The sequence below is a fragment of the Podarcis filfolensis genome (assembly GCF_964270895.1).
Source record: "Podarcis filfolensis genome assembly, chromosome: 3".
Taxonomy (NCBI): domain Eukaryota; kingdom Metazoa; phylum Chordata; class Lepidosauria; order Squamata; family Lacertidae; genus Podarcis; species Podarcis filfolensis.
This window is the reverse complement of record NC_139606.1, coordinates 54,857,746-54,883,387: the sequence shown is the minus strand read 5'-3', so window position 1 is coordinate 54,883,387 and position 25,642 is coordinate 54,857,746. Positions and strand designations below refer to the sequence as shown.

The window sequence follows — 25,642 nt, the reverse complement described above, 5'->3', positions numbered from 1 at the left end:
TGCCTTTTAAGTAATGTAGGCAAAAGTCAGGAGTCTGAGACATAAAACAGATACAGCACCAGTCAGCGCATGTGTGACCTATTTTAGCTTCTAAAAATGTATTTAATGCCAAAAGCTACATTAGAGAATTGAAACAAAAGCTAACCCACGTGCCACAAATAAGACATTTTTGATTATTCTCGTGTTTAGTCTCAACTTTCCATCCCCATGATAATTTCATTTGGGAAAAGGGTATTTTAAAGAGCATGCAAATTTGATTGCTAGTTGGATGGGAAAATTGACAAGGAGCCAGGCCTGTGTGGTCTTCGGAGGAACAGCAGGGCTGGGTTAAACGAGCAAAGCCCAGTAGGAACTGATCCACTGCCACAGATGAGATTTGCTAGCATTCCACACCTGTAAATCTCAGCTCCTCAGCCTAGCATGAGCGCGATTCTGTTCCTGCACATTTGTCATAGGAAACTAAATCATTATCATATCACTCAAGGAAACTCACTAGACACTTATGATCCACCTCCATTTCTTGCAATAGTTTGAGCAGAAACAAACACTTCTGTTTTGCTCCCACCCACCCATGAATGAAGGGTGGGGAAGGGACTCAAGAATTTCATCAGCTTCTTCTTCCTGAAAAGTAACAAGTCACCAGGAACTATTAGCTCTGCAGGATTAGCTCTCTGCTGGTGGTGCACTGTAGTTTATATGGTGTGAAATAATTGGGAATTGTGCAGTTATGCATATGATAGATAGTCCTACTTTTTGGGAATGCATTTGAATAAGATTGACTTTGTTCCTTACCAACACTGTGTTTTTGATGCTATAGAATGCATTGAGGAGGGCCAATCACCAAAGGGACATAGTGTATATTGGATGGGCAGGCCTCAGGCTTGTGGAATCAACTTTATTTTACACTAGAACCCGAAGATTCACCAAGAGAAGACACTTAGAATTAAATAACATGGTGTTTCCAAGCAACTACCGGTAAGCCCAATAATTTGTTCTGAGTACCTGAATGGAACTGAGCTCACAGTTATTCCAGACAAAAATCCACATTTGGTTACCCCAGGCTTTATTGATTTTAGCAGTATAATTGGAGGGGGGGGGGAGTCATTTTATGGATAAACCATATGCTGAAATGTGGTGCATTTCAGCCAACGTGGGGCTCCAAGATCTACGAGTTTTCTTGTGTCAAGCAGGGGCACCAGCTCATGGGGGCTGAACTGTTTTGGGCTCTCAGAATCCTTTGCATTCAGAGAGCACTTTATTCAGTTTCCTTATGTTTCCTTACCTGATACATTTCCTTGTTTCATGGGATCTTTCACACAACGGAAAATCCACTTCTGGAAAACTAGCCGCATCTAGCAGAAGTTTAGTGCTCACTTCTGTGTTCTTTGCATCCAGAAAAAGTCAGTTTGCAACCTGGTTAACTGGGGAAATCATGAGAATTTTGAGCTGTCATTTCAGATGACACACTTTGAGGTAGTAATCCAGCATACAGTTCTTTCTCGCCACTTAAAATTTAGTGCAACGTGATGGTCTATCAATTAAAAAGGGCTACAGTTCCCTAATGTACCAGTTAATGTAGTATAAAAAGAATGTTAGAATCCAGGATAAACATGCTAGCTAGCATTATAACCAGGAAAACTGACACTATAATCCGAATGCACCCAAAATGTGACTAAGTGAGGCATGACTCTTCTCAGCTACTGCTAATTTTGGAGGTGGGCTTCAATCATTCAAGCACTGCCCAGGGTTGCGAGTGTGATTAAAATATGTAACAACGGAACCATTTTGATTTTTCAAAGAGCAGACAAAAAGATGCCAGCATTCTTCTGCCTGATACTATTCATGTACAAATTATTCTGAGAAAAGATACATTTATAGATTACTTCCAGGGAACCTTTATATTTAGGCTGACAAAGGCACTCAGGTAAATTCTAGCTGAAAGTGGCAGGAGAATATTATCAGTGCTATAAAGATAGGAAAAATTCTCCGATTGAAACCCTGAGCCTCCAATCCTCTATGGGGGTTGGAGGGAATTATTTACTTATCCATTTTGTTGCCTTACCATCAACTGAGTGACACTTTTGGATACAACCCATAACTAACAGATGGTCATCCAAACCATACATTTAGATTCTGTTATCCCCCTTTAACCATCAGGGCTTCCCCCGAAGAATCCCGGAAACTGAAGTTTTTTAACAGAACTGGGAATTTTAACTCTGTTACAAACAAACTACAGTCCAGGAATTAATAATAATTATTTGCCCTTTACCAGCAGATCCCAGGGTGAGTTGCAACAATTAAAAATAAAAAACAGTTAAAACAGATTGCAATTACATGAAAAGGCTCTTGAAAACACACATCTCAGGTGGCAGAGTAAAATGGTGTATCTTCAGCATTTGCCAATATCAAACAGAAATAGGTTCACCTATTTTGTTCTACCAAAGCTACATAGGATTCCGTTGTTCATTTCCCCTTTCAATATGCATTCACAGCAAGATCCTGTGAGATACAGTTTATGTGGGATAACTGTGCAATGCACGTGCAATGCGTCTCCAATGTATTGGCGTGTGTTGATTTTTTTATGCGTATACAAGTGGTCTGTTGTTTTCCGCATTCTCTCTCACTCAACGTTGTTGTGAACATGTGGCTTAAAACAGATCCAAATGGAAAGTTAATTTAAATGCTTTGCAAAGGGGATGTTCACTTGCATTCCTGCCTCTCACCAGGAAAGAAATGGATGGAAATTAACTGAAATAACTCCTGCTGCTGATTCCTTGTATCAGAGATTATTTGAAGTGGTAATGTCCAGTGGTTGTTTTTCAAACTTTCTGCCTTAGCAGACATTGAAACAGCCTTTGCTTTACACTGTCCATTTAAACCAATGAAACAAAGAGCTGTATGTAAGAAATTTCAAAGCCGCCACCCCCTTCCTGCCCCCCAAAATAAAGTCCAATAAAACATACATATCTTCAACTGGATATACTTGGCAGTTGTATTTTAGCATTTCCAAAAGTTGCAAAAAATGAAATATCAATAGGAACACACTATTATTCCTTAGTTTATGATATTGTCTTTCACCTGTTGTAAGCTACACAGGACAGATATGGAAAAGCTGTAAGTCAGTTTCCCCCCAATGGCTTTCATGAAGAAGCCCACAAATACTGGCCTGATAACCAGTTTCTCCAAATTACCTGGATTGAGGTAAGCTGAGGGTGGAGGGAGGAGTCCATTACTGGAGCTGAATAAAACCATATAGGCCTTTGAGGAAGATACAAAATTATTATGACCTTTTCCAGTAACCCCAGGAAATATCAGCTAATGAACAAAATGGCAGAATGTTTTGGTCGGTTTTCTTTGTTCTTCCACGCAGCAATTCCCCAGAGCAGTTGCCAGCAGCCTTGAACTGCAGGCTTGGAGACAAAGAGGAGACCCACATCCTGTTCCTGCATTTCCTGCGTGGGTAGAACGTCAACCCGTTGCAAAGTGGTGCGCAACAAACCAACAGCTCCCCCTAATGGCCATGAATGCACATTGCACCTAGGTTAATTGTATATGAGGAACACTTGAGTCTCTGGGAGGTTAAAAATATGAAAATACCGTGAGAGCTACCAGAGAAGGACACATGAGACGAAAGACAGAGAAACAGAAAAGCTATGAGGAATTAACATCTCGACCTCCAGAGGAAGAAAACAGACAGATTTGGAGGAAGCCCCTCCCTTGAAAGAAAAAAAAGAGAGCCATGTCCCCATTGATTCAGAGTGCCCTCTTGAACCGGATTCAGAACAAATACAAACTTGGCTTACATAAAGGATGTATTTCTTTATTTGAAAACATTATACAGGCATTACATTGCCACAGCCAGTCCATGTTGGAGCATGCAAATATCAAAACAGAAGAGAATTTGTTCAACTTCTCTGAACATTGTTGTTGGACATTTGTTTCGCTTTTGTGTTTTTTTGGTTCTTACTTCCATTTGTAAGTGTCAAAATTAGTGTGCTTTATTATGGCATTTAACAATTAAAATCCTACCCATGGGGTAAAATCTGTATTTATAGCTAGCTCGAGAATACTAAATTGGTTGGTTTTTTTGAAAAAAAGAGAGGAAATACTACACACTTGTCAAAAATGTTAATGGCACAAGTTAGCAATATCTAAACTATACATTGAAACATCTTCATCTGACACAGTGGTGCAAAATGTTAATTGCTTGGTCTGCTGTGGTTGGTGATTGTGTCCTTTAAGTCTGTGCATGGAAGAAAAGCCAAGCTGTCCACTAGTTTTCATTCAGTATCTTGCTACTACCCATCCAGCACCAACAGGACTTGTATTCCAGGAATTGGCCTATACAGTACTTGTGAAGTGATTGTTTTTAAGCTGGTGGTGTAGCTACTTGCTGGACAGAAAGACCTTTGCTGGTGTCCACTGCAACTCTTGGAATGGTAGGAAATGAAACTATTTTTTTTAAAGTAACTTTCTCTGATGGGATGGGCCTCATTTTTAATTATATAATGTTTATAAAATTATACCAGTGTTTCCTTTTTTCTCCCCAATGTTCTTTAATCAGATACAGCAAACAAAAATTTATTGTTCTAGTATTGGACAGTATCGACTGGGAAAGGCTCATTCCTTAGTAGTAGTACACATAAATTGCACGCAGAAGGTGCTGGGTACAAAGCACAGCAACTCCAAGAAAAGGAGGTCAGCAAGGCTGGTGGACTTTGCCTGAGACCCTGGAGAGTTGCTGCCAGAGAAGACAATATTGGGCTCAACGGTATAATGATCCGACTCAGAATAAGGCAGTTTCATAAGTTATGATGTTTCGGCAACATGTGCAAGAACACAGTTTGGCTAACTGAACAGTGCATTTCTGAATATTCCCACTTCCCTCCATACAGTGGAATAATTCGAATTATCCTAGAAAAATAGCTTCAGGTGGTGAGTTTCTAGCCATCTATAGACTGCAAAGTCTAGTTCTGGTAAATATTCTCATCAGAGAGCTGATAGATGCCTTCCATATGGTTTGTTTCTACTGAGACTTAAATCTACAAATTAGTGTCATAAAAATGAAATGGGGGAAAAAACCCATCTACAAGAACATTTGGTTTACAAAATAAATACTAAAAAATAAAAGTCCTCAGATACAAGGAAGCAAAATGAATGTTTAAGCAGGAAACAAACACATAAATTCTTCAAGAAATTGTTATGTCAAACATGAGACAACAGATTCAGAGAAAGGTATTTAATTGGTATAAAAGGTAGCAAAAGCAATGTGGGGAGATGGTGATGGCCACCAGTAGACTTCTGATTTGAAACCTGAGAGAACAATTAAGGCTCCACACCTGAACACACCTGCACGCATCCAAGCCCTGTTCTTTGATTCACCTAAGTATGTTCAGAATCGAATCCTGTATTTGTAAAGACTGGCTTGAACAGAAGAGAGAATCCAATATTGAAGCTTAAACAAAGCACAAACTTAAGGATATAAGCAATATTTAAGCAATGCCTAGGCCTTGTGTAGACTCTCAGGAAAGACATTCATGCTAAATGTGCAAATGATCACCTATTAAAACACCCCAGTCCTAAGCAAATGACGAGAATAGAGTTAATTTCATATAATTGTTTTATACATGGGAGGCCAGTCCTTTAAAATACAACTTGGAGGACCCTTGGCACTGCAGTGAATTTTGCCACTTAACATGTGTGTGTGTGTGTTTATTGGGGGTGTGTGTGTAAAACTGAAGAAGACTGCTGGTGGATGCAAGGCAGAAATTACCGGTTTTGCCACAGAATGAATTAGTCATATAAATGGCTCTGACTTACTAGTTTGGCCTGAAGCAGCCCCGTTTTCACACTGCTGCATTTTTCATGCATGTAAAAATTCACTAGTGAACGTGTAGGCAAAGGCCTGATTGCAGCACTGTTGCCCACTGCCAATGGTCCTAATCCAGACATCACTCCCTGTGGGTTCTTCTGTGTGCAGGTATCCAGTAAACTTTACTCCATGGAATCACATTACTCCTACACAGGATAAGGGAGCGGACACCTTCCTCTCTCCATCTCTCACTGAGGTTATGAACGCATTCCTTCAGGTCAATGCCATGTGCCACACCAGTTTTCTGCATGCAACATTAGTTGCACACAGGGTCTTCCTGCACACAAGCATCCCTGAGTAATCATTTCCTTAGCAGAAATCCTTCTTTCATTGTCTAGGTGACACTTTTTCTTCTTCTTTAGTTTTCTCACAGAAATAATATTTTTGGGCCCATAACACCCCTCCCCAAATGCCAATCTATTCCCCAAAGGCCAATTCTTGTCAGAAGACTAGATTTCAGCCAACAAGGTTTCTACATACAGAAATGTCGTGGTTTGCGTCAAATGCGCTGCAAACCCTGCTAAGAATCTAAGAAAGTGTTTCCTTGGCACTCCCCAGCTCATTTGGGAAACATCCAATTACTTTGAAGTCTCATATCTTTACTCTCCTTCCCTTGAGGTAGGTAAAATAGCATTTTCTCACGGTCACCAGTGAGGAGGCAAAGCTATAACTGAAGTTATTTGACTCTTCCATTGTAAGGAAATCTCTTGAAACACTTTCCTATTACTCAGGCACAGCTACCTTTCCTGTCTCTCAAAGAGAGAGAGCTCTAGATAAATCAATGACTCTTTTGTTTTCAGCCGAAAACAAGCACGCAAATCAAGGTGAGGCAAATGAAATTTGCAGCGGTTTTGGCTTCATACAGAAAGGTAGGATGTTGTTCTGACTTTGCACATATCTGAAGACGACTGAGGATCTTGCTGCCCTTTTCCCTTATAAACACAGCAGTCCAACTTCAGCAACCTTTGGGAGGACTAAAGTCCATGTGCTGGACTGGGAGCTGTGCCATCCTGGGAGCTGGTGCAACACTGGCATGCCAACCACTCCTCTTGTGTGACTTTGGGGTGTCTACATCACCAGAGTGGCATGGGAAGCAGCAGTTCCCATTCTACTGTGGGAGAAAGGAATAACAATTGCCTTTAAAAAAGCAAACATGGACCATGTTAAACTAAATCATTGTACTACTGGAAGCCACTGCAAAGAGTCCTGCTTCCCCCTCTCTCCTCCTGCTCCTGTGTGTCTTATGCCACCTGCTCTGAAGTTGGGGGAGCCTCCAGAACAGATTTAAGGGACATACAGGGAGAGGACAGGGGATAAGGTTCCACCACAGCAGAAGAATCCTTATGCTTGTAGAACCTTAGTGGTAGTGCCCTGTTGAATACAACCCTATGTATATGGAGCCAAATATGTATTTGACCAGAAAACAACTGACAGAGAACTGATCAAGTACTTCCTTTCCCCACTCCTGCTCCCATGATTACACTGAGATATTCTGAGCCTGATTTACTTCCCCCCTTCAAATAACTAGTTCATTTTCACTTGGTTATGTATCTTTGTATAAACTGTGTAGCTTGGGCCACACACAGGGATTCCAAGCACACGGGCATCTTCTAGCATCAACAACTTGATATGCAGGCAAAGGTGCGGTGCATACAAATATTTTTAGCTTGAAAACTTGAGAATATTTAATTCCAAGTCCCAGTTAAATCCAGGTGAATGGATTTTAAAAATCCACAAACAGCAGACCAAGAGTTTGAAGAAATATGAATAGTCTCCACGAGGGTGCCTCCATCAGAAATGTGGAGTGAAGCGCAAGGCCTAGGAACATGCAGAGTTCGCAACACTGCCTGAGCCACCTCCATCTGGCCTTGTGTTCGCCTTGAATGCAGAGAAGTCTATAAAACTGTGCTCCCATTCTTTCTCCCCTTAGCCAGAAGACCCACAATAAATACTTAAAAAATAGAAAAAGGTACTTTCTTAGGACAAATTCAGTTTTCAAAGAGTAAGAAATGGGGATTGTTTCATTTTGTTAGTCTGCAAGATTAAGACACTGAAGAGGAAATACAATTTCCTTCTCACTGAATGGAGGACCTCAGCTACCAGTAAGGCGATTGTAAAAAATTTAAAAAGGTCAACGTGTCACTACTTCGCAATTGCAAGTACTTCTTTAAAAAGGGCAAAAATGTTTGTTTTTGACCTATTCCTAGAATAGAGATGGATATTGATAGTTGTCCATCCCCTGGCTTCCCAGAACACATGATTCTTTAGAGGGTGGGCAACCAGGTAGCTAAGACAGCTGAATGAACAAAACGGCACTGGGGTATAGAGGCGCTGTGATTAACCTGCCCTTTCCTGCACAGAACCAAGGTCATTGGAGAACAGCTGAAGGGTGTTTGCGTGCAAGTGGGCCTGTACAACTGTGGCTTTGCTGAAACACTATATAACCCCTGGCAAAGCAACCTCCAAGAGGTGCAATTTGTTCATTACAGAATCTCATCTTGCATTCTGAACATGTTGTTTCAAGTGACTCAAGTCTTTCTTTCTTGCATTAGCTGCGAATTACCAAAGCCAACACTTTTTATAACCCCTAACACTACAGACCCTTTTCACTAGGGATGGGCCATTGCATTTCCACTCACCCTAAAAGTGCTAAGGGTTTCCTCCACCCAAGTGTTCCAATCAAACACCCAAAGCCCTGCAGAGCACCTGTCACCTACACCTCTCCCCCAAGGCAACCCTTGCTCCCACCCTGAGAAAGAAAGGAAGGAAGTAGGAAAATGGTGGGAGTTCCCATTTATACACAGAACAAGGCCTTATCTTTCCAGAGTCCTGGGACTTGTTTACAACACTCAGGATTCCTGGTGAGAACTGCTGCCCAGCCTAATCTTTACCCCTTGGGAAGAGCTGATGTGCAGAGGAACTTTTTCTGCTAGGGATCCTGGGATTCTGTAGTCAAGTGCTCTGCATGTTGACGGGAACACCTGCCACTGGTACCTCCTAATCACACCTTCTTCCTCAAGGGTGAGTTTTTGTTCGTCTGTATTTTGCCTTGGGGAAGAGTGGGGAGGTGGTAAAGGTGGGCACACCAGGAGTATTGGCAGAACTGAGGTAGAGGGTCTGTTCACAGCAGGCAACCCAGAATTTGAGCAGTGCAGCCTGCACCCTGGTTTGAATTCCTACCCCACCCTGCTTTTCACATCAGCTCATCTGCTGAAGGACCCCTTGCCAGGAAGCTCCAGCACATTGCATCACATTCTTGGGGGTTGTTCTACAGTGCATACTCAGTTCAGGTATGGCACTGGCCAGGCCAATCAGACCTCCCTGTTGCTGCCCATGACCTGAGTGTGCACCTTTGAACATACCTGCTGTGGACACCCCAAGGGTAACTTGGCAGTAGGCAAGCCCTCCTGCAGGAAAGTTGCCCACCATTGCTGAACTTTTCATTAAGGAGCCCTGATAAGTATGTGAGGAGCCCCAGCTTGAAAAGCACTGCCCTACGCAAAAGACTGAGAGTTACTGCTCTTGGCTATACACATGTAGAAACAATATAGTTTGTATTTTTAATAAGCCTTCCCTATTTGCTACCTTGCAGCCCACCTGAGTAACTGCATCCGGTAAATACCTTTCTCTATGAATGATACAGAGATAATGGAGATACAAACTCCACTGAGGGTGGCAAGGGCCTGAGATTAGGCGACTCGGACGTGAGGTTCTTCTTCCGTTTCCTGGCCTAGGCTGGTGTATGTTACTGACGGTTCCAGCTGCCCAGAGGCTGGCAAGTCTACAACAGGACCCGAAGGGTTTCGAAACTGCTTGTACACCCGTGGGTCTTGGGCAACATATGTGGACGTTGAGGAGTACAGCACCAGCCCCACAAGGATTGTGAAGAACGACAGAAGATATAGTCCTGAAAACTAAACAGAAAGAAGCTGGTAAGAGGCATGCTAGTTAAACAATACAATATGAAAGATTACAGAAAGCAAAATGCAGACATGGCCTGTGCTCAGGAAATCTTTCCTCTCCAAAGCAGTTTTACTTTTAAATAGAACACTTACTTGTCAAATGAGAACTCAGTACCAAAGATAAATTATGCAAGTCAGTACAATGAACACTTGCTTATTAGACTTTTGCAAAAAAATTGTTCTGAGGCTTTGCAAAAATCTAGAATTTCTTACCAAGAAACACAATGTGGTGGAAGAAAAATAGATGCGGTTAAGTGACAGGTAATCAAGGCACAAAAGGAAAGAGGATGCACAATGTCCCCAAAAAATCTTGCTTCGGAAACAAGTGCACAACAGAGGTCATGTGATTTCCATCAAGAGAAATCTGCATGGTGAAAAACACATCAAAGATGAACCAAGGCTACAATCCTATGCAAAGCTTATACAGGAGTGAGCGCCACTGAACACAGTGCAGCGTGTGTGCGGAATTTATTTCTAAGACTCTATTCACATTCTTTGAAGTGGTAATACAAAAGCAATAAGTATTATAAGCAATAAGTAGAATAATAAACTAATAATACATGATGATAATCACAGCCCTATGTATTTTAATTTAACAAAGCAAGAGTGCATGCTCAGAAACTCTTCTAGGCATGACTCTTCATCAACAGGATGCACTAGGTAGCCCACCAGAAATTGGTCACAGATTCGTCAACAGACCACGATTCGAGCTTCAATCCACCCCACACCCAGACCCAGCATTAGGTACATAAAAAACTGAAAGGAGTCAAAATATATACTGTACAAATAACTGAAGTATGAATAACCAAAGATAAACTGAAAGGAAAACTTGTTCAGCTTCAGATAAAACAAAATTTTGGAGAGACAGCCTAAAACTTGTATTCAAGAATATGAGCCAATGATTGACAAGCGCAATTTATAAGCCATTACATGGGGTCCTCATGTACTAATTTGAACAAGATTACTCATAGGTTTGTCCTCTGTTCATATAACCAAGTGACTTGGTTTTGCACAAAGAATGCCTTTTTTTTCATTTTAGGAAAATGTTAGTAGTGCAGGATTGAAGTTATTAGGAGGGATGTGCTTTCATAATCTTTCTGTGTTTCTTTAATCCTTTAAGAAAACAGTACTTAGTTTAATTCAAAAGGCATTTAAACCAACTGTTGATCCAGGGTAAGCAACATTTCTTCTGCTTGTTGCAAGAGCCTTCCCGAGCTACAGTATTCATCATGCTGTATGGCTTAATATAAATGCCTTGTTGCCTTGACAGCTGAAAATATCATGTCAAAGAGCAGTCAGTGCTGAACGGCAGCTTTCATGTGGCAATGGCCTCCGTGATACGGTCTGAGATGAGACCTTCAGTACTGTGGCAATTAGGCTTGTTTAGACATTGTAGAACCAGATGGGCTTCTGTTATCTTGCTCCTGCTAGACTTAAAGTGATTGGTGGCTTGTTGGGTCATGACTGCTGCTCTTCATGCAAGATGAAAGTGTAAAAACCACTGAACTTACTTTCTCTTTTTATATGACTGCCTCGGGCAGTTCGCCAATATGTTTATTAAGGCTAACCAACTGTCCATACAACTGTGGAAAGCTACATAAAGCACTGGGGGGGGGGGGAATGGGACCGACCAGAAATAGAAAATGCATAAAAAGTACAAAAGATAGGTTGCATGTTGCTTAAAACTGGGATTCTGGGACAGCAAAGCAACAGTCGCTCAAAGTTGCTAAAAGAGTGGATTATTAGTGCACCCCAGAGCATCCTCCTGGTGTCTATGGCTTTATTTGAGAGAGATAAAAATACTTGAATGTTCCATACATATTGGCAGCGCTGACCTAACAACAGCCAATGCTAAAGCAGTTATTAGCTGTCTTTGAGTGTCACAAAGGTGAAAGAGGTGGCAAGTCAGGAACATTTCTACATAAAGCTTAATATTTATTCTGATTTATTCACTTTTTAATATTCTCTAGTGATTCAATTTATCAGACAACAGTTGACAGGAGGGTTTTGGGGGGGGGATTTGCTTTGTTTGTGGATGTAAAAAATTAATAAAGTGTCAGCTGCCAGTAGTAATTGATTCTGCATTGATGTATTTGAAGCTAATGGCACTCAAAAGCAAAGCCACCATAAATGATGGAGCCTGGATCTGTTGTTTATTTCTTTGTCACTGAGCTTTACAATGTCTGCATCTAGTATGACTTGCCAGAAAAAATTATTTTTTATCTCCCTCATACAAAAGTATCTCATTCCCATACAGAGAGAAGCAAGTTATTTGCAGCTGCAAGCTCATTAACTTCAGTATGAGTTATTGCGTAAGTCACCTGGCTAGCCTGCAGTGCTGAGGTTTCTCTGGGGGTCTGCTATGCTTAGACGTTGTTTTGTACCAAAATATTCTACAGTCACTGGACCAAAGTAGCCCCAATGAATGAGAGATGTTTTGAGCAAGTGCACAGTTTTTGTCGCAGATCTGCTCTTCATCAGAGGCTTTGGGTTAAAAAAATGATGTTGCCCCCCAAAAGAAAATGTTTGCCTTTGATAGCAGCTCCTTCCGTAACTCATCTCATATCCTAACTGCATTTCACTGGTCTGGTCTTCATGACACAGGAAGCCAAACTATGGCTTATAGACGCACAAACCTTGGCTACAGCTCAGATTAGGGAGCTTAACAACAAGACCTGTTTCAGGTGTCACACACACTAAGCCAAATTTTGGCTTAGTTTAGCACAACATAGCAGTAAAGAGGACCAGGAAGGAGGAAAGCAGTCCTGATCTGGGAGCCCTCCTGGTCTTGCCAAGCAGGTCTGTGAGTGTTCTCTGCCTCTGGCCAGTGGTATCAATGTGGTCAACTGGAGGCAATGGAATATTTTGTGTAATAGCAACAGACAATGAGATAAGATGTGTTGTACCTTACAGACAGAAGGCAGATTAAAAAAAAGAAATGTGAAGTTATTTACATTGTTCAATATGTTTTCAAGACATGCTTAAATAGGGACTGCAATTTCTTTCAAGTAGCAGATCATGGGTTTTACACAGATAAATATACTTTTCCTCTTTCTTGTTGTGTCTTTACTACTGTATATTTATTTATTTAAAAACCACAGATTTATAGACCTTACCAGTCACTCCTGCTGCCTTCTCTACCAGTTGAGAAGCAAAATATTCTGAGAAGCAGAGCCTGAGCAAGGCATCTCATCTGCTTTGAAACATTCGTGATCCTATAAAATTCATGCTAACATTTCTGAAAGGTGGATAACAGCCGGCAGCATTAGAGCAACAGATTTTACCACAGAACTAATGTGGAATGTCTTACACAAAACTGGGGAAGATCACAGAGGAATTCTGTAAGAGGTAAGAAAGCTCTCACAGGTTTCAGCTGAATTTATTTGGATTGTGTGGGTTAAAGATCATGGCTTAATTCAGGTGTGAGGAACCTTTGGCACACCACATGTTGCTGAATTATAGCTCCCATCATCACTGGCCATTGACCAACTTGGCTGGGGCTGATGAGATCAACAACATCTGGATGACCATTGGTTAAAAGAGTTAAAGGAGTCAGCAAGCAGGTAATGGGAAAGGCCTTTCCCCAAGATCCTGGAGAGTCACTGTCAGACAGAGCCAACAATACTGAGCTAGATGAACTAATTATCTGATCTGATCTAAGGCAGCTCCCTGTGTTCCTTATCCCTTTGAAGGACAGAGTGCTTTCAAGGTTTCATGGAAGATCCATTTGCATAAAACAACTAAATAATTTGTGTCAGAGATGGTCTAAACATACAAGACCGCTGAACAGAAGTGTGCATCAACAAATGCGCATTAATAGGCAGACGAAATATACTGCACATGCATGGGTTGTAAAATATTTTTGGTACAAATCTGGTTTTGTTCTCTGTAACATCTTTCTTCTGTTGGTGAACTCATCCCCACCCCACCCCCCATGTAACAATGAGAGCAAAACACACACACACAAAAACCCAATTACCTATTGATTTTCAAAAGTAAAGTCCATTGTATATGCAATTATAAATCTCTAAGGTCTGATATACCACACTGCAGTGTCAAAGGGCAGAATGTGACTGTTGCCATTAATTCATTCTCATCAATCATATGCTTGGTTGGAAAAGTAAAGGGTAGACAGATAAGAGACAAAAAATCCAATTTACCAGAAAAAGCTACACTGGAGATGCTGTACCATGTTCTTGTGCTGATGTATATAATTCTGAACCTTAGCTTCACATGGACTTTTGCATTAAGACAGGGGTGACTAGCATGTGGCCCTATGGATGCTGTTGGATGACAGTTCTCATCATGCCTGAGCATTGGCCATGTTCCCGGAGCTGATGAGAACTTGAGTCCAAGAGCATCTGGACAACCACAGGTTAGTCACTCTTGTTCTGAGGTTTCCCCATTCCCCCTAAGCACATGGCAACTTGGGTCAATGCCTGAAATCAGAGCAACTGAGCCAATGACACTGCTTCTTGCAAGGAATCTAATATGCACATTGTGTTATCAGAGAAGAATTAAGAAATAGCATCAAGAGAAGTGCAACAGGTAGAGAGACCCACAAGGATCAAATAGTTACTTCTAAATAATTAAATTTAGAATTCAGGCATAAACTGGATCAAACTCAGTACCATGATGGGATAGGTCTACTCTTGGTTCCTACACAGGGATCAAAAGGACACCCTGTTATAGCCTTAGCTGCTACCTCTGTTTTATAAAGGAAAGATGAAAATCATCTGAAGAGTACATCTAATTCCCCTGGCTTGCAAACAATTTTCTTAAAGACATGATGCTTAGAAGTTTGATTGGATTCCCTTCCTGCATTCTGAATCGGTCTCTAATTGACTGAACACATTTCAAAGGCCTAGTTTGCATTTGTAGCTGAACAAGAGCATACACAGCACAATTTCACAGTCATGCTGAGCAGTAAATGAGACATCACTTTGAAAACATTATCAAAATTGTAAGGCCCGAATGGCCAACAAAATAATCAAATAGGAGCATCTGTATATATCCCAGATCCTTTCACAGTTTAAGTCACACAGAGAGATGGATTCATACTAAGTTAGCCACACTTTAATCCCATTGAAATCAATGGGACTTGTGTTAGCTGTGACTAACCTCTCCCATTTATTTCAATGGGACCAAAGTGTGACAAACTTAGTTTGGATCCAACCTGTAATCAGGACAAATGAGGGGAATCAGCAGAGCCCAGGAGTGAATAAAAGGTGCATTGTCAGGATGCCTGCAGAACAAATGGGTACAGACATCCAAGGGAACCATGTGGTTGCTGCAAGTTAAAGGAGAGGTGGCAAACGCGGCACCAGTTAAATGCAAAGTATGGGATAGTGCCCCTTCATTGTTCACTATAGTAAATACTTGGCTCCCCATGCTTGGCTGTAGTTTACCTTTAGTCAATTTAGCTAGAAAACATCCAGCAGCATCTATGGGAGTGACTTGGTGGCCACAAGTAAAGACCAGCCTTCTGCAACCTGGTACCTTCTAGATTGTTTCCTAGGATTTTCATCAAAGTGTGAGAGGCAATACACTTCACAAATACTACAGCCTACAAAGTCCTAAACAACTTAGATCCAGGGTACCTTAGGGATCTCCTGAGCCCCTTTATCCCAGCTTGATCACTGAGATCATATTCAGGAGCGTGGTTGGTCATTCCCTGAGTTCGCAAGGCTTATTTGATCAAAACAAGAAACTGAGACTTTAGTGTCATCAACAGAGATTCAGCTGGTGCCTTCTGTTTCCACTGCTAAAGCCAGCTGAAAACTTCTATTCCACCAGGCTTGCGCAGGCAATTAAGAACACATCTTTCCACAATAGTTATTTGATTTCAAAAATGTTATATGGTTTTTGTATTTTTTGTATATATTATTGTAAACCAATCCGATTTTTGTGTGTGAATGCGTATATAAAACAATTTTCTAAATGAATAAAATGAAAAAGCGAATGCCACATGCTTTGGGTATCAACACATGATTTTGTTCTTAAGGAAAGAAAGTCTGATGTGTTTACACTTGCTAGGGATTTCCTCATTTTAATGTATAAATGTGCGTAGATACATGATGTCTACACATGATGAATGGCATGGGGCTGCTGCCAAAAACAGCCATCCTTGGCACCCCTCCTCTCTCTCCCGTGTCATACTGCAAGCTCCTCTTACCCATTGTGTGTGAGTAAAACACAGTGTGATGGCGTCACTGTATGGGGACCATAGCTCAAAATATTGTGGTGGTGGGAGGGCAGAGAAATTAGACACAGGGCTGCTGTTTCCATCCATACTCACATGAGCTTTGTAACATCTCATTCCCTCCCTGAGCAGCATCTGAAACCTTCATGGTGCTATAATATTTTGCGGTGTTTATATTTCACCTGCTTGTGCATTTCTGTTATTTTCCCAGCTATTTCATCTCCTTTCCTCAAATCATAAACTCTAGCTTTTTCCAGCTCCACATATTCCATTCAAATTGTGCAAATTACTATAATGTTGTAGTCCAACTAATGGCTGCATCTAAGATTAAACAGAATGAGTGATCTTGCCAGTGCAGAATAGAATTTATTGTAGTTGGCTTGCTGGTTTAATGACATAATACAGTGTGACGGAACCTGCTGGTGCAGAACACACTCAGTATGCATGGCTCTGCTACCAGAGAATGAGATATAAACTGCTTATAGAACCTAGTGGGAATGTAATTTTCTTAGAAAAGCTAAAATTCAGAATTTGGCTTGCAAATGAAAAAAAAAAGAATCTAAGGAGGCTAAATTAACATTAATACTGAGAAAAAATGGCAACTAACTTGATCAAGACCTCTCATTAACTCTGCTAGCAGATAAGCAAGAAGTGCAGTGGAAAAGTTAAAAGTTAATGTAATATAATGTAATGTAATAAAAATTAATATCTGCAGAAGGGGCAGTGGAACATAGGAATATAGGAAGCTGAGAGAGATCACTGGGTCCATATAGCTCAGTATTGTCTACAATGAATGGCAGCAGCTTTCTGGGGTTATTAGATGGGGGAACATTCCCAGCCCTACTTGAAGATGCTGAGGATTGAACCTGGAACCTTCTGTATTCAAAGCAGATGCTCTACCACAGAGCTAAAGCCATTCTCAAAGCTCTTTAGGTTGAATGTGAAACACTGACATAAATACATATCCTTAATTTGCCCCAGTTTATGTTGAGGCACTGGGCTTGTTTGTATGTTCTTTCCATTCCCACCTCTATTCTCACTTTCTCTCTGGCTCCCAGAAGCTCTTCCCTTGCTCTGTGGGGAGAGGTAAACAACCAAACTGCAAAGCCCCGCAGAAATGTGAATAAAAGATCCTGCCGGAACTGAAGGATTCCATGCATTACAGTAATGAGACACAACCATCCGAAGAAGGAAAACAACAGGGGATCACTGAAAACAGGACATGCCAGTATTTAGTCCATTAGGAATAATGAATGACTTAAAGGCTAAAATGTGAAAGGCCATGAGAGAGAATGGAAACTATGTCCGCGCTGGCCTTTTCAAACAGCTGTAGTCTAATTTCAGCAAGCAAGTTCTTCATTTCTATGTGTGCTGCTGCTGCTGCTTCAGTGGGAATGACATTTTAGTAGCTCCCCATGGTTTAGCCTCATGTCAAGGAGGAAGCAGTGGCTACCTCACACTCTCTTGACTTAAGGAAAAGAAAAATGAAGGTGCCTGCATTTGAAAAGAGCACCTTCCCTATTTGTGTCCCAAAGGACAGAAGTAGTTACTCTGAACAGTCTGCCCTGTCAACTTTTCAGGTTTTGCTCAAGGGATCCTGAGAATTACTGTTGGACTTTGCACTGGGAATCAAAAACACCTAATTACTGCTGGTGAAATGGGAATCCATCACTGGTACAGGCCTTTCCGATGGTAGTCCTAGCAAAAACCACCCGTAAGCTTCTAGAGCAAATGTATACATTTGCTGTGGGGCAAGAAGATTGCTAATAGGCTGCCTTTGGTCATTTTAACTGAACTTTTGAGATCAATTAGTATGGATGTAAACCTCCACTACATGGAAGTTCATTGCAGGGGTAGCACACATGGTGCCCTCTCGATTGCGTTTGTTGGATTAAACTCCTACCATCTCCGACTCTTGGCTGTCCTGGCTGGGGCTGATGGGAACTGAAGAGCAACAACATATGGAGAGCATGACACTGGCTACCCCTGGCCTGTTTGGAACAGCTAACCACAAGTCATTATACTTTAATAATAAAAATGAAATAAACTCCCCACATATTAAACAGCCCATTGGAGCTGATTGCCAGTCATAAAGCCATATTGCTGATTTAACTGGAGCCCATCATGTCTGTACCAATATAGCCTACTATGGCTCTGGCATGTGAGGGGAACATAATAAATTTAAAACAAAAAGCACCTCAGTTCCAAATGTCATCAAGACAACACAACCTCCTGATACAGGGAAGTGAAATCCTAACAAAACACATCCGGATGTTCCCTCTCCCTCCTCTTCCCTCCCCTCCATTTAGTTTCCAAAGCTCTAGAGCTCAGTAAAGCTAGTTTCCTGCATTCCCTTTGATTTCCAGAGATTTACTGCTGTAGGTGCAATAAAGCTTTCAGATGATAAAAGTAGCAGCACAGGGGGAGGGGAAAATCACAACAGTTACTTGAAAGCCTTGTAAAAAATATGTTCTGCAAGAAGTACTAAAATGCTCAGATGATTCTAATTCAGCATACAGTCATTTACTTTCCACTGAAGAGAGGCTTTTGCCCATTGGTCAATATGCTATAAAACAAAAGGGATTAGTGCAGCTAAGAAGGGTTACTGCTGAGCTAAAAACAGAACAGGTGGAAAACATGCAGAGTATACCAACCTTAGCAGGATAATTAATATAGGTCATTTACGGCTAATGTGTTATGCTTCATGGTTGGGGGGAGCTTAAAAGCTTCCCTTCCTCTTATAAATGATAGGGAAAACCCAAACAAAAATTACAGGGCTGCATTTATAGTCCGAAAGCCAGAATTATAAATTCTGATCAACAGGAAGCTAAAGTCAAATCAGATGAGCTGACATTATTCAGTACATGAGTTATTTATAACTTGTAAATGTCAAGTTAGTTTTGCACAAAGTAAGAGTTTTAGTCTGGAAGTTGTACCAGTAATACAACAACTGTAGTACTGAAGTAGTGACCTATGTATGCAGTTGTATTTGCATAACTATGGTTTCTTTGGTCATTAAAGCATTATTTCTGAACTATGTTTACCTGAAAACCAGACTTTGAGAACTTGGTTTGAAAGCCATGCTTTATGTTCAACATGATTAAGACTTATATCTGCACAGAGCAAACCCTGAAGGCAGTTCACCTGCTTTTCTAGACACTCCGCTTGCAAGGTAACAAGCAGGTCTTATTTGTCTTGCCCTACATAAGGCTTCTAGAGGGAAAGGCACAGTTCCCCATATACCATGGTCACATTGTACATTTAGAACCTTAAGCAGGGTTAAAGTAACAAACCATGGATAGTACTAACTATGGTTAAGCATCATGTCTACACTGGACCATTGTAGGCAGGTGTGCACATCCTGATACTGCTTATTATGCAAACAATGAACTGTTGATCTCAATTTCTTGCTTCCTTCAGCTGGTCAAGTGCTGACTGTAGGATTTTTGTAACAACAACCTTTTACAAGCAAAGAAAAGTTTTTAAATTTCAGCCACACATAATAAATACTGGGAGCATGCTATCTAGTTTCAGATTTTGAATTTTTTGGATACCTAGTTCATTGGAACTTATATAAAGTTTTTACTGATGTTAGTTGCTTTTACTGATGTTAGTTGCATAGGTGGAGGATTAAATTTTAAAATAAATGAGTAAGTGAAAAGTCTCATTACTTTCAATTCAGAGTTGGATAAACTCAAAGGTTTTTATTTTTAATTTTATTAGGGATAAGTCAAAATTACTCACTTTTTTGTTCACATTTTTGGGGGTTCATTTTTGTTTGTCTGGGTTGAAGGCTCCAAAGAGCTGTATAATTTCCTGGTGACTTTTTTTGTGGGAAGATGAGCACTCCTGAGAAAATGCCTGCTCATTTATACTGACATTTATCGCTCTCACTCTCAATCAGCTTCATTTGTCCTCAGTGACACCATCATGTAATCAAATCTGACTAGCTATAGAGTGTTCCATATAACACAATCTGATTCACTATATACTATGTGATCCCTGATTAGCCAAAATAACCCATGTGACAAATCCAGGAAGGAGAAAGGTGCTTCAGGTGAAGGAAAAAAATGGGACTGATACAGCATCAACCAGAAGAAAAATGGAACTAAACACAGGAAGGAAGGAAAGAAGGAAGGAAGGAGTGTATATTTGTACTGTGCTTTTCCAGAAATATTTCAGCCCCACTGAAATTGCTATTTTTGACCTGAAAATTGAAACAGGAGAATATTTGGCATAGGTCTAATTCATATTCTAGTTACTCAGCTTTGCCCCCCCCCCAGGGTCAGGGAAAGTTTGCCCCCACCTCCAGCAACTGCATAGATATTCTGTCATCTGCTGGTCACAACTGAACAGAGACAGTCAGGAAGGATAGTGTCACACCTCCAAATGGGATGCAGCAGTTACAGAAGAAATTTTGTGTGTGATGGGCTACTCCTTTCCAACAAGACATAAAGTATATAAATTCTGGAGTGAAAGAAGTCTGGAGATATTGCCACTGTTTTTGCTGTATTGATTTTTCTGCATCACCAATTTGCCTGCAAGAGAGCAATCAATTATTCAAATGCAAAGTCTGCTCCATTTACCTTGTAGTAGAAGAGAAAGAATCCACAGAAAAGGCTGTACAAGTCTGCTGTAAGCAGGGAGAGGTTGACTGCTGTAGCGCTAGTCTTCTTAATGACCACAGGCATGAAACTGTAGAGGCCAAACATACAAGCACTAAAGCCAACATAGAGTAATCCTGAGAGGACAAAGAACCGGAAAAAGTGGAGTGGGTGGGGGAGGGAGAGAAAAACAACAACAGTTAGCATTGACCTTCACAACTTTTCTAAAAGGCACATTTTCTGCTAAGAGGAAAGTTAAGAACCCCACACTACTTAGAAGAGGCTCAAGACTTCCTTTAGGATAATGATGTGATGTGAGATGAGAGGCGAGAGATAGCCCTATCAACCTGTGAAGTTCTAAACTGAATATGGCTTGATTCCTTCCATTAAAAGTGGAAACCATTTAACTGTGTTGGGGACAGAGGTCCACAGCTATTACTGTTTCAAGGGCAGCAAGGCTACATTCTCCAGTTCGATGGAAGGTTCATAACTGTGGCAGACTGCATGTGATTCATGAAGAAACAGTCTTCATTTAAAATTATCCTCAGGTAGCATGGTTGGGAAAGACATCTGCCTGAGAGCTTCTTACAGGTGTTTGAAGGGAAGAGACCAAGGGTCTAACTCAGCAAGGTGGTTTCTTGCATCCAGATATGTGTCTTTGGCTATGAAATAAATGTGCTGAATTTAAAATCTAAGAGAACATAACTGTTGACACAGTCTTTATTAAAACCTTCCAGTTACTGCAATAACCAAAGTAAAGTTCTGTATCAGATTTCAGAACCGTCTGTCATTGTCCATCACAATTTGGGTATTCTTCAACAGGCAACTGAGCAAGTATAGCTGCTATGGTTGCACATTTTACAGCCAGCCAACAATGTGAATGATGTCTGTATAATTAGCAATATTTGCTACAAAATCGTCGCTTGTTGTTTCAATATGAAATCTATCTCTTAGGACATAGTTCACAAGGAGTCTGTGAAATGCAGATAAGGTTTCATTGAGGAACATGGACACATGAAGGTACATGAGGATGGACAACACGCTTCCTTCCAGATGTGGTTGCACTCAAACTCCCATCAGACCTAGACAGCATGGCCAACAATCTAGAGGGCATCCCTGAGGCTTCTTTGTCTCCTTTTCTAGTTGTAAAACAGGGGTGGGGACCCTTTAGAGCTCAAGGGCTGCATTTTCTTCTGGACAACCTTCCAGGTCCCACACGCCAATGGTAGGTGGGGGCAGAGCAACTATTGCAAAGTTTACTTGTTTACCATAGATTAGTTTCCACACAGACTTGCCTTGTACATTGCTCTTTGTCTTCCATCCCAGAAAGCAAGAAGCATTCTCAGAGTTCAAGGCAAAAAGAACTCCAGAGAAATGCAAAGCAGGATTGGTTAGGGCTGTGGCCAGGCAGAGAAACCAGGAGAGAGGTGATAGACCCCATTTGGTCTCCAGGTCAGAGTTTCCCCATCGCTGCCATGGGATAGTAGTATGAACAAACCTGTCCCAATGCCTGTTTTGGTGAGGCATATGCTTTTGCAAAAGAAAAAGGGGATCCTGAGAGAAGCTGCTTTTGATGAGAGAACGATTTGGAGGGGGGTTACTGGAGCCACATGGTTTCTGGCTGAGATACCTCGACTGCTGCTGCTGTCAACTTAGCCAATAAATTTGTAAATTCACACCACAAAACACCCTTTCTTCCCTCTCTTACTTAAAGAGAAATGAGCCCCAGAAGGCTCTTAAAACACTCCACTGCTTGAAGAAAGAGCGCGACCATCCTTTATATTGATTTGTTGCTTAGTTTCTGAGCCACACTGTCAAAACTACTAAGACTTCTTGTGGCAGAGCTTCATGGCAGATGTGCCTCTCTCTATTAAGGTTTTGCAATAATTAGAGGAAATGATGAGAGAAAGCCCAGGGGGGAGCAACGGTTTACCATGTAGCTTATTATAACGCCACTGCTCAGGGATTCCCTCTGTCACTAGTTGACTCTGACTGCTTTTTAACCTGCTGCTTTTGATGTTCATTTTGTAAGTAGGTTGAACAGGGAGTTGCTGATGCATTATCAGCACATTATTCTGTTCTTTGTTATAGGAGCACATTGGTGCTCAACTTGCCATTTGACGCTAGCCAGCATCCATAGCTTCCTCTTAGATCATTCTGTCATTAGAAATAGGAAATCCCATCTTTATTGGAAGCATTGCACCTGAATGTCGATTCTTACGCGGAAAATTGTCTGCTTAGCAGTGCAGTGCCTTTCCCCATAAATTAGTTCCTCTCATTCAGTTAAGTGCAAAAATGAAATCCAGTACAAATTTCATGGTGTGTGACACCTTCAATAGTGGAGACACTGCTCATGCGCCGTCTTGTTTTCTTTGAAGCAATTATAGGTTTACGACAGAAGTAAGATTTTGAGCAACTCGGATATCTAATGCTGGCTTTGTTTTCCTTCCTCTCATTGCCGGTGGCTGTGAAATGCTGCCTTTTCATGTTAGCGTTTGGAACACTCCATCTTTTAATGGAATTATGATGCTTTTACTTTATTGGATTTTTATTTTACATTACACTTATACCCCACTTTTTCTTTCCTTTTATTTTATCCTTGCAATAGCCCCATGAGATAGGTTAGGCTGAGAGACAGTGACTGGTCCAAGGTCCACCAGTGAGCTTCATGGGTTAGTAGTCTTCCAGTTCCTATTATGACACACTAAGCACTATACCAAGGGACGCGGGTGGTGCTGTGGGTTAAACCACAGAGCCTAGGGCTTGCCGATCAGAAGGTCAGCAGTTCGAATCCCCGCGATGGGGTGAGCTCCCATTGCTCGGTCCCCACTCCTGCCAAGCTAGCAGTTCGAAAGCACGTCAAAGTGCAAGTAGATAAATAAGTACCATTCTGGTGGGAAGGTAAATGGCGTTTCCGTGCGCTGCTCTGGTTTGCAGAGCGGCTTAGTCATGCTGGCCACATGACCTGGAAGCTGTACGCCGGCTCCCTCGGTCAGTAAAGTGTGATGAGCGCTGCAACCCCAGAATCAGCCACGACTGGACCTAATGGCCAGGGGTTCCTTTACCTTTACCTTTTAAGCACTATACCACACTGGCTCTAATGGGCCATCATGCACAAATAGGTGGATTAGAGGAAAAACTGTAGGTCCAGGGAGCCAGTAGTCCATGGGACTGGACTGGTGAACCCAAGGAATGCCCCCCTCTCTGGTTATGCAATGCAGTCACTTTCTCTTAAGCTAGCTGGAAACACTGGCCTAGGGCTCAGCCCTCATCTTCCCAGCATGAAAGTGTAAACAGGCTTCAGAATATCCTGTGCACCTCAGTCACTCCCTTCCATTGAACTCACTGGCAGGAGCGAGCAGGTGAAGTGCAAAGGAGAAAACTCTTCTAAAGTTTCTGTTGCTATTCCGTGGTGGCAAGGGGCATTAAATTGCCCTTTGGCCATTTCACAGCTCAAATGGAAAAGAGTCAATGTTTCCAAGCCCTACAGTGCTTGCTCAATTCCAAACACTACTCCCTGTGCAGAGAATGTTACAAAGGTATCTTGTTTCCAGTCTTGGACAGGATGTTACAAACGCTGCCTGTTCAACAATGCAAGCACACATCCAAAACATCGGTTCTTTTTTTCAACAGCAACCACTAAAGCGATAAGTTGCGCTCTTACCTATTTGCCAATCCCAGGGAACTTTTAACAACTCCTTGTGTTCCATTATGGCACTGAAAAAGAAGAAGAAGAAAAGTAAAGGTAAAATTTCATGATGGGAACTCACATTATTTCCAATTAGCTCCTGAAATGAAGACAAATAACTGAGGTTTAGAAATAGATTTGGGAGAACTCCTGCACAGGTTAAATGCTGTCAGGTCTGTTTAGTCAGCTCTGTCTTTATCCCTGCACATCTCTCAGTTTGAAAGGTAAATGGCACAGTAATAAGAGTCACTAACACACCAATGAGAGCTGCTTTAATGAAAATGGGCTATCTGCCTAAAGCTGCATATCCACACTGTATGATATACCGGCTACTAGTCAGTGTATTAATATTTTTTGGAGCTAGCAAATAAAATATTAATGATGCATTTGTGTGCATTATATTCTCTTTTAAGCTCCTCTGTAGCCAATAAAAATCCAAATAAATCACAGGCAAGAACTGACTGACCACACAGGAATGAATACCATGGAAGAGACATAGCATAATGCAAGGGTTCATCAAAACTGATGAAGCTGAGATGCGGTCAAGATTTCTCAGTGTACACCATATTTTGATAAGTTCATTAACACTAATGTTAAGTCCTTCTATTAGAGGGACTTGCTTGGGACTAAGTTCCAGTGAACTCAGTGGCAACTTCTTTCCAGCCAACATGAACAGGATTTAAATTGTGTTTCTAAAGGCTTGACAATCAGATGTTTTAGAAGATAATAGGCTATTTCTGCATATCTCCATTGTTACTGCCCAATTTGCCTAATTTACCAACAGTGGGTATTTCCATGCAAGTAAGCTAGCCCTGAAAACTGGGTGTCTCCATTGCGCTGAGACCCCCGGGTATAGGGCAGTATATAAATTCAATTAATAGTAGTAATAATAATAATAAGGTAGCATTGACATCACAAAGAGGCAGAATGACACCCAAGTTCCTGGGTGAAGGACTGAGCCTGTAGCTTAATTTTGGGAACAAAGAAAGCAGACAGCTCACATGAGTAGTGCTTGGGTGGGGGGAATATTTTGAAATGTGCATTTTGTGGCTCTGTTTTTGTATGTGCATTTCACATGAAAGTGAAATATGCAATGTGTATTGCTACAGCACAATTGACGATAAGTGATCTAAAAAACTGTTGCCATCTTGAAAAAATAGACAGGGGTGAGATTGGTCAAAAGTAGAAGAGAAGCATTATGTATAGAGAAGTGTGAGAAGGATCCAGCAACAGCTGAGCACTAAATAGGTTTTAAAGCGGGAGAGCTTAGTATAAGAAGAACTCTTGGTGGTAGCAAGTTTCAAAGTACTGGCC

The 25,642-nt window shown here is 41.3% G+C and overlaps 1 protein-coding gene and 1 long non-coding RNA gene across 2 annotated transcripts in view; both read right to left on the bottom strand.

Moving 5' to 3' along the window:
* Positions 1-3,490, bottom strand: part of LOC310760349 — a 37,140-nt gene extending 33,650 nt beyond the window's left edge. Inside the window, exons 1-2 of the long non-coding RNA XR_014546906.1 lie at positions 3,192-3,490; positions 1,283-1,421 (exon numbers count right to left, since the gene is read on the bottom strand). This is a non-coding gene — a long non-coding RNA (uncharacterized lncRNA). The remainder of the gene's footprint in view (positions 1-1,282; positions 1,422-3,191) is intronic.
* A 309-nt stretch (positions 3,491-3,799) lies between these two features.
* Positions 3,800-25,642, bottom strand: part of SLC35F1 (solute carrier family 35 member F1) — a 182,434-nt gene continuing 160,591 nt past the window's right edge. Inside the window, exons 6-8 of the mRNA XM_083608642.1 lie at positions 24,305-24,357; positions 20,623-20,777; positions 3,800-9,786 (exon numbers count right to left, since the gene is read on the bottom strand). Of these exons, the coding sequence (XP_083464768.1) occupies positions 9,562-9,786; positions 20,623-20,777; positions 24,305-24,357 (433 nt within the window). The 3' untranslated portion in view covers positions 3,800-9,561. The remainder of the gene's footprint in view (positions 9,787-20,622; positions 20,778-24,304; positions 24,358-25,642) is intronic.